This window comes from Torulaspora globosa, chromosome 1, assembly GCF_014133895.1.
Source record: "Torulaspora globosa chromosome 1, complete sequence".
Lineage (NCBI taxonomy): Eukaryota > Fungi > Ascomycota > Saccharomycetes > Saccharomycetales > Saccharomycetaceae > Torulaspora > Torulaspora globosa.
The window spans coordinates 1,689,975-1,706,049 of record NC_050727.1 but is presented as its reverse complement, the minus strand read 5'-3'; the positions used below and the strand labels follow the sequence as shown (position 1 = coordinate 1,706,049).

The 16,075-nt window shown below is 44.7% G+C and overlaps 8 protein-coding genes across 8 annotated transcripts; 7 read left to right on the top strand and 1 right to left on the bottom strand.

Annotated features, from left to right (window-relative positions):
• Window positions 1-1,314: 1,314 nt before the first annotated feature.
• Window positions 1,315-2,001, top strand: HG536_0A09590 (uncharacterized protein; the record flags this gene model as incomplete). The annotated part of the gene is made up of 1 exon (XM_037281922.1): window positions 1,315-2,001. One exon carries the CDS (start codon window positions 1,315-1,317, stop codon window positions 1,999-2,001), a length of 687 nt encoding a protein of 228 aa, XP_037137817.1.
• A 927-nt stretch (window positions 2,002-2,928) lies between these two features.
• Window positions 2,929-4,629, top strand: HSU1 (cystathionine gamma-synthase; the record flags this gene model as incomplete). Its single annotated transcript, XM_037281921.1, has 1 exon — window positions 2,929-4,629. The coding sequence occupies one exon, from the start codon at window positions 2,929-2,931 to the stop codon at window positions 4,627-4,629; it is 1,701 nt and encodes a 566-aa protein (XP_037137816.1).
• A 560-nt stretch (window positions 4,630-5,189) lies between these two features.
• Window positions 5,190-7,049, top strand: MAL11 (alpha-glucoside permease; the record flags this gene model as incomplete). Its single annotated transcript, XM_037281920.1, has 1 exon — window positions 5,190-7,049. The coding sequence occupies one exon, from the start codon at window positions 5,190-5,192 to the stop codon at window positions 7,047-7,049; it is 1,860 nt and encodes a 619-aa protein (XP_037137815.1).
• A 105-nt stretch (window positions 7,050-7,154) lies between these two features.
• Window positions 7,155-8,633, bottom strand: RIT1 (tRNA A64-2'-O-ribosylphosphate transferase; the record flags this gene model as incomplete). Its single annotated transcript, XM_037281919.1, has 1 exon — window positions 7,155-8,633. The coding sequence occupies one exon, from the start codon at window positions 8,631-8,633 to the stop codon at window positions 7,155-7,157; it is 1,479 nt and encodes a 492-aa protein (XP_037137814.1).
• Window positions 8,634-9,351: 718 nt separating this feature from the next.
• Window positions 9,352-10,305, top strand: ESF2 (RNA-binding ATPase activator ESF2; the record flags this gene model as incomplete). The annotated part of the gene is made up of 1 exon (XM_037281918.1): window positions 9,352-10,305. The coding sequence occupies one exon, from the start codon at window positions 9,352-9,354 to the stop codon at window positions 10,303-10,305; it is 954 nt and encodes a 317-aa protein (XP_037137813.1).
• Window positions 10,306-10,530: 225 nt separating this feature from the next.
• On the top strand, window positions 10,531-12,424 carry NOG2 (putative GTPase NOG2; the record flags this gene model as incomplete). Its single annotated transcript, XM_037281917.1, has 2 exons — window positions 10,531-11,340; window positions 11,765-12,424. The coding sequence occupies 2 exons, from the start codon at window positions 10,531-10,533 to the stop codon at window positions 12,422-12,424; spliced, it is 1,470 nt and encodes a 489-aa protein (XP_037137812.1).
• Window positions 12,425-12,638: 214 nt separating this feature from the next.
• On the top strand, window positions 12,639-13,940 carry POP2 (CCR4-NOT core DEDD family RNase subunit POP2; the record flags this gene model as incomplete). Its single annotated transcript, XM_037281916.1, has 1 exon — window positions 12,639-13,940. One exon carries the CDS (start codon window positions 12,639-12,641, stop codon window positions 13,938-13,940), a length of 1,302 nt encoding a protein of 433 aa, XP_037137811.1.
• Window positions 13,941-14,556: 616 nt separating this feature from the next.
• On the top strand, window positions 14,557-15,933 carry BRE5 (Bre5p; the record flags this gene model as incomplete). The annotated part of the gene is made up of 1 exon (XM_037281915.1): window positions 14,557-15,933. The coding sequence occupies one exon, from the start codon at window positions 14,557-14,559 to the stop codon at window positions 15,931-15,933; it is 1,377 nt and encodes a 458-aa protein (XP_037137810.1).
• Between the last annotated feature and the right edge of the window lie 142 nt (window positions 15,934-16,075).

Genomic DNA, 16,075 nt, shown 5'->3' with positions numbered 1-16,075 from the left:
AAGCAAAGGTGCCCTTGAGCTTCCCCCGGACCACATACTTGTATTAGCTATGTATTTTGATGGACCTTAAGTGTCGCATGAAGAGCGACATAAGTTACGGGGAAAGGCAAGAAAGAAATATTGCTAGCGGTACTCATAGTTTGCATAACCTCATATATGTATTTTAGTCTGTTAAGTGGGAAAGTGAACGTCGATCAACATCGGCAGAAATTAAATGTCGAATCTTTCCATGAAATGTCATGAGTGCCTTCAAAAACCTACTGCTTAAGAAATATTGAACAACAACGACGTGACACTCGCAAAGCAACAAAGTGCGAAGGTCGCATTATTATTAGAATTCTTTTGGTTGATTTTTTTTCCATTGCAATTGAGTCCCTGCAATTCTCGAATTTAATCTTACCAGCAGGCTTATCGAGGCTAGTCCATCTAGCACTTTTGACCTGTCGTTGGTATTTTCACTGTACCTTATGGTAGCAAGCAGGTCATTGCTGCAACTTTCGGTTCGTTACTCAAGGTCCCACTGTTACGTTATTATTGGCACATCAAATCTTCATTTGGAAATCCGAAGGGGACGACAGGCTTGCATTTAGATATTGTCAAAACGACTAATTTAAACTCACATGTTTAGAAAACATACCAGTTCTTTCATCGTCTCTTCCAGGCTGAACCTTCGGTAAAAGGTATATTAAAGCCGGCCTTGCCTTTTAACTATTTCATTAGTCATGGTCATCAATATGTTAGATAAATCAAGAAAGGCATTAAAATCAGAGATATCTGAACACTTTATGTTCAATAGCTTTGTAATCAGGGAGTCTAAAGCTTTGTCACATGAAAAGGCAACATTCGATTCATTAACAAAGAACAAATACGAGTTCAAATCTCTTGAACATATCTAAAATATCTTCAAATTACGATTCCACCAGAGAACTTGGGTAGATGCTAACCTTCTAAGTTCAGTTCCCCTTGTAGTATGCTGAGAGTATGTGTGGGATGTCTTGCCAAGCATAAAGTTACCCTCTGTTGAATTTTGAAATTTCAGAGTAGATTCGTCCTAAATGATAATGCGGGGGTTTTTGATTTTCGGTTGCCACATCGATAGGGAGCGGAAAGCATTACGTATTGCTTGTGATGATCGCGGCAGACTCTGACTAATGTACATCGTATATTGGATAGCCAAACATACATCACCGCTATAAAACCACTCTCTTACGCTTGGCTTCCTTGCCACTCATGACCTTCAACCCCCAGTACAGTAAAACAACAACCAATCATAACCCACCAACAAACAACTAACTACTCTGCTCCCGAATAAACATGTCACAGTACGGATTCGTCAAAGTTGACAGAGAAGTTGAGAAGGTCCTAAGAGAGCCCAAGGCTCCAACAGCTCAGTCTGTCGTTCCTGTTCCATCTGGAAAGCTGGCTCAATTCTTCTTAGACTATGCCACCAAGGAGCTGCCAATAGGTACCTTAAACCATTCATTGCGTATCTTCCAGTACGGTGTTGCCATAATCAAGGACCAATTCCCGGCGTGGGATCTTGATGAAGAAGTTATCTTTGTCACGGCGTTGCTGCATGATATAGGTACCAGCGACAAAAATCTAGAAGGCACTAAACTGTCTTTTGAGTATTATGGTGCATTCCTCTCCAGAGAGTTAATCCTGAGGGAAACCGGTGGTGACGCCGACTATGCGGACGCCGTGGCAGAAGCCATTATTCGCCATCAGGAATTGACTACAACCGGTTACATCACGTCTCTCGGTCTCATCTTGCAAATCGTCACCACTTTGGATAACGTGGGCGCCAACACAAATTTGATTCATCAAGATACTTTGTATGCAGTCAATGAAAAGTACCAGAGATTTGGCTGGGCAACATGCTTTTCCACTGTTTTGACCAAGGAGGCTGATCTAAAACCATGGTGTCACTCCACGACACTTGATATCGAAGTCTTCCGTGAGAAGGTCTTGAACAACCAAGTAACTTACGAGAAGAAGTAAACAATAAATAGTGCTCAGACAGTTTTATTCGCTGCCAAGGAGTAAGACTGTTTTGCAGCGGTGTTTTACGTAGTAGATCATGACGGAGATAGTTGAGCTATATGAAGTAGACAGACACGCCGGTAGCCGGCGTACTTAAACGTCCTGTTTAGCAAGTAGCGCGCTGATGCTTGCTGTATAAGCACCGCTTATACTCTCCGCGATTAACTATCTTACAGATAAAAGGCCCATGACTCATTGGATGCCTCGGAAGAACCACCAAGCGAGAGATAAGTTGATACGCATAGTCAGGAGACTAGGTTAGGAACTGGTTATTCAACGAGTGGGACGTTACGGTTGACAACAGAATTGCCGCAAGAAGTCAAGATTGGGAAACAGGATTTATGAGGTCTCGATGAATGTGCACAACCTCCGAGCAGAAGAGCTCAGATGTGGTTCTTGAGCACTAGAACAGTCAACTCATAAGCTGGCTGCTGCATGTCTAGTTTTGCTGCGTCCAGAAACGTACTAGCTTTTGACATGCGTTATCAGCATACAGTCGTTACCACCTCGCAGGTATCACAGCAGCGTATGGATTATCTGGCGAGGTTCATGTGAGCTGTCTGTCAAGGTTTGACTCGCCGAAATATCGCCGTTTTCGATATCAAGAATTATACGAGAGGCTTCTCAAACGAGCAATCTTGAAGAAGAATCTCAGTTGATGTGGCAGCAAGAGGGAACTTTGGGGATTGATATGACTGATCAAATAAAAGCCACTGTTTTTTTTTTCCTTGGAGACAAAGACGATTATCTTCAGCTCAGAATTCCTGAGCATATTTAACATCACCAAGAACATCGCTTTGTGAATTCATGAGTTATTAATGTTTTTAGTATTATGATCCCAGGCGGTGCTTTGTATTTGTCGACTAGCTAATTGAAAAGAGGCGAATGACAGAAATTGAGTTTGGGCAACCGTTGCCAAGAGACCTAGATTATGCCGTTTCGTTTGGGATACCCACATGGAGCTCCGCTTTAGGCTACGCGGAGCAGAAACCAGAGATTTGCGGCAAAATGGTGACAGGCTATCCCAGATACTATCCCCAACCTCCCATTCAGCGCCTTTGTGACTACTTTTTGCAAAAGTATGGCCGTGGCTCGGAGAGTTGCCGCCCTTTCCCTTCCTATAGTTTGGCTCGCGACTGTGTTGAATACGTGAGCTTCTTCAAGGGCGGGAAAAGCAATGCTCACATTGAAGTTGAGACCTTCAAGTTTGACTACGAAGTTGACGCGGAAGTGAAAATCGCAGCTGTGTTGGCTTCCGATGACGATTTTGACATCGTCAAAGAATACTGGAAGTTGCGCGGAGAATGCGTATCCAGCAGACTAGCAACATGTCTTAATCAGCTTCGTGAAGCTGAAGCGTCAGGTTCTAACACAGTGCGGCAGAAGCTTAGCAGCAAGATTTCGCTAGCCAAGATAGACGGTAAGACTGCGAAAGCCATAATAAAACGAAGAATAGTTATAAATCACTACCAGTCTTTCGGATTAGAAAAGAAAAACCCGCACTGGAAAGCTCTGGCGGCTGATCCTGAAAGAGATGTTCATCTCGTGTCAAGTGGCATGTCCTCCATCTTCACAGTTCGCAGGTTCTTAACGTTCTGGGAGAAGAACCGTATTCCTGGAAGCGAAGCTACAAGGGGACCGAGCGAAAAGAGCGAATCAATGTTGTGCAACACAGCCGTTGTCTTCGGCTTTCCCTTCAAGGATACACAAGTTATTATGAGAAAGCTTGGCAACTGTAAGTTTTACGGTTTTGGTGATTCTCGGGATATCGCTGGATTGACAAAGTTTTTGGAATCCGACGGGCAGCGTGTTCTTGCAGTTTTTGTCGAGACTCCATCCAACCCCTTACTTAACATGCCTGATCTCAAGTCCTTGAGACAGTTAGCTGATAGACATGGATTTGCCTTGGTAGTTGATGATACTATCGGTGGAGTTAACATCGATGTCATGCCTTATGCCGACATAGTATGCACTTCCCTCACTAAGCTCTTCAGCGGTTCCAGTAATGTTATGGGTGGCTCGATAATAATCAACCCGAAATCAACTTTCCACTCTAGTGCCTTAGAATACTTTCAGAGTGGCGATTTTGAGGACCTTCTTTGGTGCGAGGACGCAATAACTCTCGAGCTGAACTCGCGCGATTACGAGGAGAGGACACTGCGCTGCAACCAAAACACTGAATATCTGTTAAGCAAAGTGCTCCAACCAGAAGTTGGAAAGATTTTTAAAAAAGTGTACTATCCTACCCTCAGTTCTGCGGAGACGTTAGCGAACTACGACTCAGTCCGCAACGAAGCCGGTGGTTATGGAAGCTTGTTCTCTCTTGAATTCTACAATGAGGAAGACGCTGAGACATTCTATGACTCCTTGAAAGTCTTCAAAGGACCTTCCAATGGAACGAACTTTACACTAGCATGCCCTTATGTGCACTTGGCACATCACTGGGAGCTGGATGATGTTTCACAATTCGGAATCGACCCAAATCTCGTTAGGGTGAACATAGGCTCAGAAGCCAGTCACTGGTTACTTGACAAATTCTCAAACGCAATCGAACAAGTAAGACATAGGTGTCTCAATCGTTCGTAGCTGCATGATACTCATTAGATTGCCGTGTATAGTCATAGATTAACCCCTGATAGAATAGGCTTTGAATAGTGGATTTCGCAACTGAACGGATGTTCACTTTTAAATTCAGGGTTCACCTGTTATCGCCAGTCATTGAACGGCCCTACTGCAGTGTAATTAACTCGTTTCTCATACCGCGCGAAATGACGAAATAGGTTACAGTAGTTTCGGTAACCAGTAGCAGCGCAAGGCACACCGGATTAGACCGGATTAGCAAAGTGAGCCCTTCCTGAGCGTCTGGCATGTAGTGAGAATCCGTGCCTTCCAAGCAAAGGATTTACGTTTGTAATGCCCTTTCGGTGCGTGTAACTTTGCGACGGGACAGTCGGGCTAGGGGAGAAACTTCTGTCTGCTGACACTTATATAGCATTAAAAATGGACTAAGTGGTAGAAATCCGCATTTGGTATGGTGAGCCGTCCAAGTTTATGGTGGAGCTTTCTCGTATCGGTGTAGAGAAAGATAGCAGGCAATAGGTTTTGATATTCAACCACATAGACCGAACTTACTACGATCTCAAACCATGCAAAAGTTCAATATGCGAGGCGATGCAACCTCTGATAAGGGGGATAATTTGCTAGGCGGAGTAAAGGACCTAGAGGGGAAAGATAAGACGAGCATTGCTGAGTTAGACCACGTAGAGTTTAGCAACGAGAATGCGCAGTTGGATGAAGAAAATAATGAAAACTCAGAGGTAGTGTGCTTGAACGCCGAAGAGGAAGCAGAGGAGGCTAACTTGGAGGAGAAAAGCATGACTTTGGCTGAAGCACTGGCGGAATACCCCAAGGCTGCTGGATGGTCCATGCTGGTGGCGACCACCTTGATTATGGAAGGATACGATACCGCTTTGCTGAACGCTCTCTTTGCTCTTCCGGTGTTTCAAAGGAAATTCGGCTCTCAAACCAGCGCTGGCACTTTTGAGATACCTTCTCAATGGCAGGTCGGGCTGAACATGTGTGTTTATACTGGTGAGATAATAGGGCTGCAAATGACAGGATTCTTAGTCGATCGTATGGGAACCCGTTATACTATGATTCTAGCACTTTCTTTGCTAACGGTGTACATTTTCATACTGTACTATTGCAAAAACTTGGCCATGATCGCTGTCGGTCAGATTCTTTCAGCTATGCCGTGGGGTGCATTTCAAAGCTTAGCGGTAGGATATGCATCCGAAATTTGTCCGTTGGCACTCAGATATTACATGACCACCTATTCGAACATTTGTTGGCTCTGTGGCCAGATTCTCGCTGCCGGTATAATGAAAAATTCTGAGAAGAATTTAGCAAACTCTGATTTGGGCTACCAGATACCATTTGCTTTACAGTGGGTCTGGCCGGCGCCGTTGGCAGTCGGTGTATTCTTAGCGCCTGAATCGCCATGGTGGCTCGTAAGGAAAAACAAGCTGTCTGATGCCAGAAGGTCCTTAAGCAGAATTTTGAGCGGTGACAGTACCGAGAAAGAGATCAAAGTCGAGATCACATTGGAGCAGATCAGATTGACTATTGAAAAAGAGAGAGAGATGAAGGAAAAATCTAGCTCTTTCTTTGACTGTTTTAAGGGAATCGACGGCCGCAGAACCCGAATCTCCTGTTTGACGTGGATGGCACAGGGCACCAGTGGTTCGATATTGCTTGGATACTCTACTTATTTTTTCCTGAAAGCGGGCATGGCAACCAGCGATGCCTTCACATTCTCCGTCTTTTCGTACTGCCTTGGACTGGCTGGTACATTATGCTCGTGGGCTCTCTCAGGGAAAATAGGAAGATGGACTATATTGACCAGTGGCCTAATAATTCAAATGGGGATTCTTATCATAATCGGAGGTTTGGGATTTTCGAAAAATCCTAACGCTAGCTGGGGAAGTGGTAGCCTTCTGCTGGCCCTGTCATTTTTTTACAATGCTGGTATTGGACCTGTCGTATATTGCATAGTAGCAGAAATCCCATCAGCAGAGTTGAGGACCCAAACCATAGTGTTAGCGCGTAATTGCTATAACTTGACCGCTGTAGTTAATTCCGTTTTGACTCCGTATATGCTGAACGAAAGTGACTGGAACTGGGGTGCCAAAAGTGGACTTTATTGGGGTGCTATGACAGCCCTGACCTTGGTTTGGGTTATACTTGATTTACCCGAAACTTCCGGTAGAACATTCAGCGATATTGATGAATTATTTGCTCAAAAGGTTCCAGCGAGAAAATTCAAGAGTACTTCGGTTGATCCATTTCGCAAAGCTGAAAATTCAGGTGCTTTATCGGATGAAATGAGTGCTGAGGCTTCCTTGCGTGGTGTCAGACATAAAAGGCTATCTGGAACAAGCGGCAAATTGAGCCTAACGGATCTCAGAAGCCGGCTCTCTAGCTCGTCTTCACGATTTCCATCATGATTAGAATTCTTCACTATGATGCGTACCATCTTGGATCAAGCACTGCGACTGGCGTGGGAAAATACCAGACAGAAACATCTGTAAGTGCGTCGAGCGTTCAATGATTCAATTTGATGTGTTCACCAGCGAATTTGACCACAGAAGATAATGGTTGACACTGTTTAGGGTGGCTCTTGAAGGGTTAACATTGCGCCCCTGTAGATGAGATATGATTTTAGCCAAATGCTTTTTAACTGTGGTCTTGTTGATCACCGTTGGGCTTCCTAGCGTCCAGTCGGGCCCATAATCTAAAGAAAGTATGGCAAGCAGTAGCCCGACAGAGACATCTGTACCTGAGTTGCATGAAATGAGGATTGGTTTCCTGGGCTTTTCCAGAACTTTTGCTTGCAAGGGAGGAGCAATCCTTAACAGCTGATTCCTGAGTTCTTTTGAGCTAGCTTTGGATCCGCTTTGCAGCTTGTACACTTTTATAAGCTCCGTAAACTCATCCTTCAAAGGTTTAGGTGCACTAATTTTGACTGAGGAACTCAAAATAATGATTACCGAATAACTTTCACCAAGCTGTACAATCAGATTTTCGGTTATCTCGAGGTTATCCCGCACCCTACCTAATGAGAGTTCTGGAGTCACAGAATCAATTTGAGGAAAAGCATAATCTACTGTTATATCTTTGGAGGCACAGTCATTTTTGAATACAAGCTCGGCAACCCGACTTTCAATTTCTTGCTCTGATCGATTGGAGTCTCGCAAATAATCAATATCGGACCAAAACAACTGAGCGGTTAGTCCTTGAGACCAAAGTTCATGGTCGTCTGCTGCGCCCTGAACATAAGTGAATCCATATCTCTTATCTATCCCATCCTGAGCGCAATAGCTCACCGTACATAAGATGATAGGAATAATGTTATCGTCGCCAAAGTCCCATATTTTTTGCAAAACCTCTCCGGTGAATACATCGGTAATCGGTTCCAACATGGGCGAACCCGGGTATACCCAAAACGGCCTCAGCAGCCTCCCTCCAAGTTGCTCATGTAGCTTTCTTCCGTCAATAATGTCAAATTCCTTCAATTTCTTCACTAGCGCAGGCAATCGTGTTCTGATCGAATGCCTCTCGGATTCAGAGACCGATGTTGGCGGTAAGTAAAGTATCTCTTGTTCACTACTTCCATTCCGATGTTCCATTGCAATACTATTCAGTACAGCACACCATATAGGCACTGTCTTACTCAAAGCATCAGGGATCTTTTTACCACGTCTGGTGCTATCGACGATTATAACGCCAGAATTCTTTGCAATAGTTGGCAGAAGGTGGAAGTTCAGTCTTCGTACGCTGAAATCCCACTGATTGACATGGCCATCCGTGCTTTTGAAATAGCTCGTTTGCCCATATTGCTTGGGGTCGCAATACCATAGACCACATCGCTCATTTGGTATTACCGGGAAGTTTGGGAAGCGAGGCAGCACCATGTGGCATAGAAAGCTATTGTCTAGAAGAATACTTTGAAGCCTGTTTCTTAAAGATCGATCATCTTTCTTGATGGCCTTCTGGATTTGGTTTCGTACAGCTCGAATGTCCTGATCCATCGCTTCACTGGTAATAAGTTATCATCTCTCAGGTTCGATATTCGAGGCCAATCATTTTTTTGAAGGCATCTCTTGCCATCTATAGCTCTGTAGCGACAGTTATTAAAGTAAATACATAAATACCAAGTATTTGGAAGGTGTTTCTGCCAATTCAATAGATTTCAGTGCAGAATCGTCTATGTATTTCATATTCAACCTTGCAAAACTTCAAGAAAGCCGACTCTTTCAAGCTCTAAAATGGTGTGTCACTTCGTCGAAGCTCAATTGTAACGGTTTAGCGTAGCCCTGGATAAGCAGCCTCGACATCTTGAAAATTACCGATGTAATCAAGAGAATAAGCGGTGACACTGCTGGCTGGTCTGTCTTCGAAACTGCGGTTAACGATAGTCTTAGCGCTGCCGTTGAAAACTTAACGTTTACGGGACTAACCAATCTGAAATGTAGATAGTACTAGCACCAACGACTGTAAATCTTGGTCTCTTTTCTAAGAAGAAGCGGTTCCATCGCTTGCGCCTGAACCTTCTTTTATGTGGGTATGAGCTCAAAATTCAATGCTTTAATGCTACGTGATGAAGGAAAGGCATTAAGGCAGCGCCAGGCACACATTTCGTAGTCGTTTTTGAACTCAAATCGATCCCGAACTGCAATAATCGGGATCTGTAATGTGCTGATCTAGTTAGCCATATAAATTAACTTGGAAAATTTTAGAAGACTCGCGATGCCTCTTATGATTGATCAAACACAGCGAAACGTCCCAGACCCTTCCACCAACTGTAATATGTCAAGTCAGGATAGCGACTACGCAGATTTCTCATCAGAAGACGAGCAAGATCAAAACCAATTGCTAATCTCAACCAAGAAAACATCCATTTTAGAAAAGACTATCGATGAAAGAAGCGATGGCGAAGAATCGGCCAGCGACGAGGGAGACCGTGACGCACAGCTCGATAATCAAGAGAATTCAATTAGCGACGGGGAAGCACAGACTCCAAAGCAAAAGAAAGCTTCAACTGCGAACTTGATCAAGAAACTCAAGGCCGATAAAAAGCTCAAACACAAGACAGGTGTGGTGTATCTTTCCAGCATCCCGCCCTATATGAAACCAGCCAAAATGAGACAGATTCTGTCCAGATTCGGCGAGGTTGACCGACTGTTCCTCAAGAGAGAGGACGAGCAGAAATACAAAAGGCGAGTCAGAGGCGGCGGTAACAAGAAAGCCATGTACGAAGAGGGCTGGGCAGAGTTCATACGTAAGCGGGACGCCAAGCTTTGTGCAGAGACCCTCAATGGGAACATCATCGGCGGCCGAAAAGGCTCTTTCTATCACGACGACATCCTGAACGTCAAGTATCTGCCGGGTTTTAAGTGGACAGACCTGACCGAGCAGATAGCGAGGGAAAACGACATCAGACAATCCAAACTGGAGATAGAAATATCGCAAGCGAACAAGATGAACGCCGAATTCGCGAAGAACGTGGAGAAGAGCAAGATGATCGAGAATATCAAAAGATCTAAGAGGCAAAGCAGCAACCAGGAACCGCAAGAAGACGGGAAGCCGCAGAGATCTTTCAAACAGCACAAAGTGGCCACTTCAAGAGCCAACGCGCCCTCCGAGATCAAGCAGAAAGACTCTTCCAAAGAGCTGAGCTCAGTATTGAGCAGTCTCTTCTAGATCAACGTCGCTATACACGTTGCTCATCGACTGCTTTTCATCGCCTTGTTAAAGCGGAAAAATTTTCAAGCATAAAAATCATCTCATCTCATCTCATCTCATCTCGACTAATAACGTTCTAACTTTTAAATTTCCCAATTGCTACGTTTGCTACGTTTGCCTTGCAACTGCTAAGTGAACCCCCTTCGTTTTGGTAGAAAGCCGGCTTCAGGTTATCTGGAAACAATGGGAACAGCTAAGAAGGAAAGACAAAGAAGAATTCGCCAAAATGACACGAAAGATGGCAATCTGCGGGTGAAAGGTGAGAACTTTTACAGGGACTCAAAGAGAGTGCAGTTCCTTAATATGTACAAAGGTGGAAAATCCATCAGAAACAGAAAGGGTGAAATTCTAAAAGCAGCACCATTGCAGGATGCCACTATCCCAACAGCTCGTGTGCAACCAGACCGTCGTTGGTTCGGGAACACCAGGGTTATCTCCCAGGATGCGCTTCAACACTTCAGAGATGCTCTCGGAGACACACAGAAGGACAGCTATCAGGTTTTACTGAGAAGGAATAAATTGCCAATGTCGCTTCTGGATGAAAAAGACACCACGGATTCTCCTACTGCCAAGATCGTTGAGACAGAAAGTTTTGAGCATACATTTGGTCCTAAGACTCGTAGGAAGAAGCCTTCGGTTGCTCTTTCGAGTCTGGAAGAGCTGGCTGATGTCACGAATGAAGATAATAAAAAGTTTGAAGAGAAGCAAGTGCTGAATGCGACACTGGGGCTAATGGGGAATCAGGACGAGGACCAGGATGGCTGGACTCAGGAGGCTAGGGAGGCGATTTTCAGTAAAGGCCAATCCAAACGTATTTGGAACGAGCTATACAAGGTTATCGATTCTTCTGATGTTGTCATACATGTTCTGGATGCCAGGGATCCGCTGGGTACGCGATGTAAATCGGTTGAGGAATATATGAGGAAGGAAACACCGCATAAGCATCTGATGTACGTTTTGAACAAGTGCGATTTAGTCCCAACATGGGTAGCAGTATGTTGATTTTTTTTTCCGTGTGGATAGGTTTGCCATAATAGTGAGTGGTTGTTATGAATGAAAATAATACCAAAACTCTTTGTCAGGGTGTTCTCTGCCGCAATTGCTTTGTAAGTGCAATCCACGAGAGGGCCTGTTACAGTTTTGGAAGAGCAATATTGCCCGCTCATTCGTTATTCTTCGTTTTGAAGAAGTTGGGATGATAGAAGGACAACTTTCGTTTTGAAAGTACACCTCCGCTAATGGGCAATGAAGACCTTCCAGAGTTGAGCCTTTGTCGATGAAAAGCATACTCTGCGTCTTCATCCCCATACAATTGCTCGTAGTATAGGACTTCACATTCGGTCAACAACAACGTTATTTGGCACTATCGAAATCAAACATCGGAGTAATTTATACTAACAAACGAATTGTAACACAGGCAGCTTGGGTCAAACATCTTTCGAAAGAGCGTCCCACCTTGGCGTTCCACGCATCCATTACCAATTCCTTTGGTAAAGGTTCTCTGATACAGCTTCTGAGGCAGTTCTCTCAGCTCCACAGCGATAGAAAGCAGATCTCTGTCGGCTTCATTGGCTACCCGAACACCGGTAAGTCGTCGATAATCAACACGCTTAGGAAGAAAAAGGTTTGCCAGGTCGCTCCTATTCCAGGTGAGACCAAGGTCTGGCAATATATCACACTGATGAAAAGGATTTTCCTCATCGACTGTCCCGGTATTGTTCCCCCATCGAGTAAAGACTCCGAGGAGGATATCCTATTCAGAGGTGTCGTCAGAGTTGAACATGTCTCCCATCCGGAGCAATACATTCCTGGCGTCCTCAAGCGTTGTCAGACGAAGCATTTGGAAAGAACCTACGAAATTTCCGGCTGGGAAGACGCTACCGAGTTTATTCACATGCTAGCCAGAAAGCAAGGCAGACTAATCAAAGGGGGTGAGCCGGATGAGAGCGGTGTCGCCAAACAAGTGCTCAACGACTTCAACAGAGGTAAGATACCGTGGTTTGTGCCGCCACCGGAGAAGGAGAAAGATGAATCTGGTGAACAAGAAAAGGATAAGCATGATTCGACGGCGAAGTGACCAAACCTACCGGTCTGTAGCTAGCACCATTTGTATAATAGTTGAATTAATATCCTGGGGGACCACGACGATAACTTGATACGACTCTTCAGTTATAGTTAGCTTAAAAGATGGCCTAAGTCGAGCTCAAGATAACGGCATCGTAGCAATGCAGTAAGCAGAATAACGGGCTCCTGTCAAGCTAGTACGGCGCTCGCACATTGTGTTAGCGATAATGCAGCCAATGAATATGCGATCTCATGTGTTTCCTATGGGAGACCAATTTTTTTCACCACAACAACAAAATGACCAACAAGCCAATGTTAGGATGAATGCTCAGGTATTCTCCCCACAGATGAAGCAAACATCGAGATTATATCCTCAACAGCCGGGAATGGTGCAAGGCATGCCTGGAGTGGCTAGCTCTCATGCTGCGCCCGATATGTCCAACTCTTTTCATCTGAAGCAGAAACTGGATCCATCGTTGGGTCAGGTCCAGGCGCCGCTGCAGCAGCAGCAACAACAGCAGGCTCACGGCCCACAAGTCCCCCAACATCCGGCTTTCAGCGTCCCGAATGCTGGAAACTTGGCTCCAAATGGGCCGCCGGGCATAGGCGGCATTAGCCAAGCTCCCGCTGGTTTGACTAGACCTGGAAATAACACTGTTCCAAAGCACATTGCGACTGCGAATGCAGCCCCGGTACTACTCACGCCGCCAAACCATCTATTTATCCGTGAGGTGTGGCTGAATAATTTGCATGCTGAATTCGCCTCTATAAGAAAACTGATTACACAATACAATTACGTTTCAATAAGCACGGAGTTTGTCGGGACTATAGCGCGGCCGATCGGCAATTTCAGATCTAAGACAGATTACCACTATCAGACGATGAGATCGAATGTCGACTTTCTAAATCCTATACAGATAGGTCTGTCACTTTGCGACGCGAGCGGAAACAAGCCAGAAAGTGGCCCGTCCACCTGGCAGTTCAATTTCTGCTTCGACGAGACAAAAGAAATGATGTCACAGGAGTCCTTTGAGCTTCTGCAGAAATCAGGCATCAACTTCCATAGTCATAAAACGAATGGGATAGACCCCTTCGAGTTTGCGCAACTAATGATCGACTCAGGACTGCTTCTGGAGGCCTCCGTTACATGGCTCACATATCACGCTGCGTACGATTTCGGTTTCCTAATCAACATTCTTATGAACAATGACATGCCCAACAACAGAGAGGACTTCGAATGGTGGGTTCACAAATTCATACCAAACTTTTACGATTTAAACCTAATTTGCAAGGTCATGCAGGACTCCAAACAACCGCAACCCACACAGCAGCAAAAACAGTACACTTTATCATCATTGGCCGAAGAATTGAGCATTCCCAGATACTCCCTGTTTGTCACCACCGGGGGAGAAAGCCTACTGACAGGGTTGTGCTTCTTTCAGTTGAATAAGTTGCTGGCGAACAAAATGCCTAACGGAACTAACTTCTCCAGTTATAGAAATCTTATCTATGGCATCAATGGAGAGTGACGGTCTACGCAAATTATATAAATGAAGCTATCCTTAGAGGTACTACGGGTAAAGCGGACCGGCGGAATACTTTAAGCGCAGAAGCACCAATATCCAGAATCTTGGATATCAGTAGCCTCTACCAATAGCTCTTATTCTCAAGCTCTTCTTGATTGAAGAGGTTTGACGTACAGAGTTATCGTGGATCGGATCTTCAATATTGAAAAATTTTCAAGGTAAAATGAAGCCCGCCTCTGGTTACTAGCCATATAGCATAGTATAGAAGGATTCAACATTCCCTAGGTCTACGTGATCTCGTCCAGGTGGCCTGAACCCAAGTCTGCATTTTGCCCGAAGCTAGGACTCTTTTTCTGTTTAGCCTTCGACATCAATCTGCTTTTCGCTAATCGAAAACCGAGATTGGGCTGTTGTTATCCGTTAACCAGGCTGCAGTTATTATCTTAAAGTCATTGAACTATCTACTATACGTTTTTTCGTTTCTAGGCGGAGCCTTTGCATGTTTGATAGACCGAGGTAACACCTTCCCTTCATTCCCGAATTTTCAGCATAATAATTAGCATCATTGCATCAACACCCAATAAATTGAGTCACTAGAAACAGTTATAAATATTTGAATATGGGAGCAGCCGTCCAAGATATTGTGTACGCTTTTCTGGAAACGTATTACCAGAGGATGAAAAAAGATCCCTCCAAGGTCTCCTCTTTGTACTCTGCGACTGCGGAATTGACACATATCAATTATCAGATAGATTTCGACACAAGCTCAGATATTTTACCCACAATAAAGCTTACAGGGAAGGAGAACATCAGCAAGTTTTTTACGAGGAACAATAAAAAGGTTAGCGATTTGAAAGCAAAGATTGACACTTGCGATTTTCAAACAGCTTCGCACTCGGGCATCCTGATCTTGACTACTGGTGAAATCTTTTGGTCAGGGACTCCGGCTTATAGGTTTTGTCAAACGATCGTTCTGCAACCAAATACAGACAACAAAAATGCGTACGACATTACGAATGATGTTATTCGCTTCATACCCGACAACTGGGTGGCTGTTCCGTCCCCAAATGAGGGCAGCTCGAAGTCAAAAGAATCAAAACAACCTCCAGAATCACCAGTAATCAACGGTAAGGCGGCAGTGGAAGAGAGAGGCCAACATGAAGGCGTGAAAGCAGAAAATGAACCGGAGCTCAAAGCTAGAAAATCTGAGGCTAAAAGCAAGGGAGAAGCTGATTTCAAAGAGTCTACACCACTCGATCAAACAATAAGCAACGAGCTCAAAAGTAATAGCAGAACAGAAGAAGACATAAGCGAACTAAAACCCATCAATAAGAGCGAGAAGGCAGTGGCAACGGAAGAGACTGATATTTCTGAGAAGGAAACGTTACAGAAAGATGAAAGCGACCACGAGGCACCGTCCACGATGGATAAACAGAAGGAGCCTGACGCTCCAGCACAAAACAAAGCAAGACCTCCTGCGCGTATGAGCTGGGCTTCTAAATTGGCTGCCAGTAGCGACTACATTAAAACAGCGCCGCCAGTTACCTCATCACAGAACGGGCCTGCCAAACCAGATCTGCAGGTACCCAGCAACAAGAAGATACCAGAAAGCAAAACTGACCTATCCAGTCATAGAGAGCTCTCTGCAACAAAGCCAGTGAAAAAGAAACCTCAGTTCAGCACCGTCAACAAGGACGGCTTCTATCCGATTTATATCAAAGGAACCGCCGGCATCAAGGAAGAGAAGCTAAAGAAGGCCTTGGAGAGCGAGTTCGGCACTATCATGAAGATGACGACCGCTGACAGCTTTGCCGTGGTCGATTTTGAGACACAGCGGAGCCAAGTTGAAGCTCTCGATAGAAAACAACTCATGGTTGGAGATACAGAAGTTTACCTAAGCCGAAAGACTGTAAAGAAAACCACAGGGTCGCCACCAGCGGGATCCTCAAACGGCTCCCGCTCACACAAGAAGCATCCTAACAAAAAACGGGACTAGACCCCAGTTGATGGGCCGGCAGGTAATTAAGCCACTTTTATTTAACGAGGGACGATGATATAGTAAGAATAAGACGTGTATACTCAAAAAAAGCTGTAAAATTCACAATATTGCATTCTATGGTCCTGATCACCTATTTACG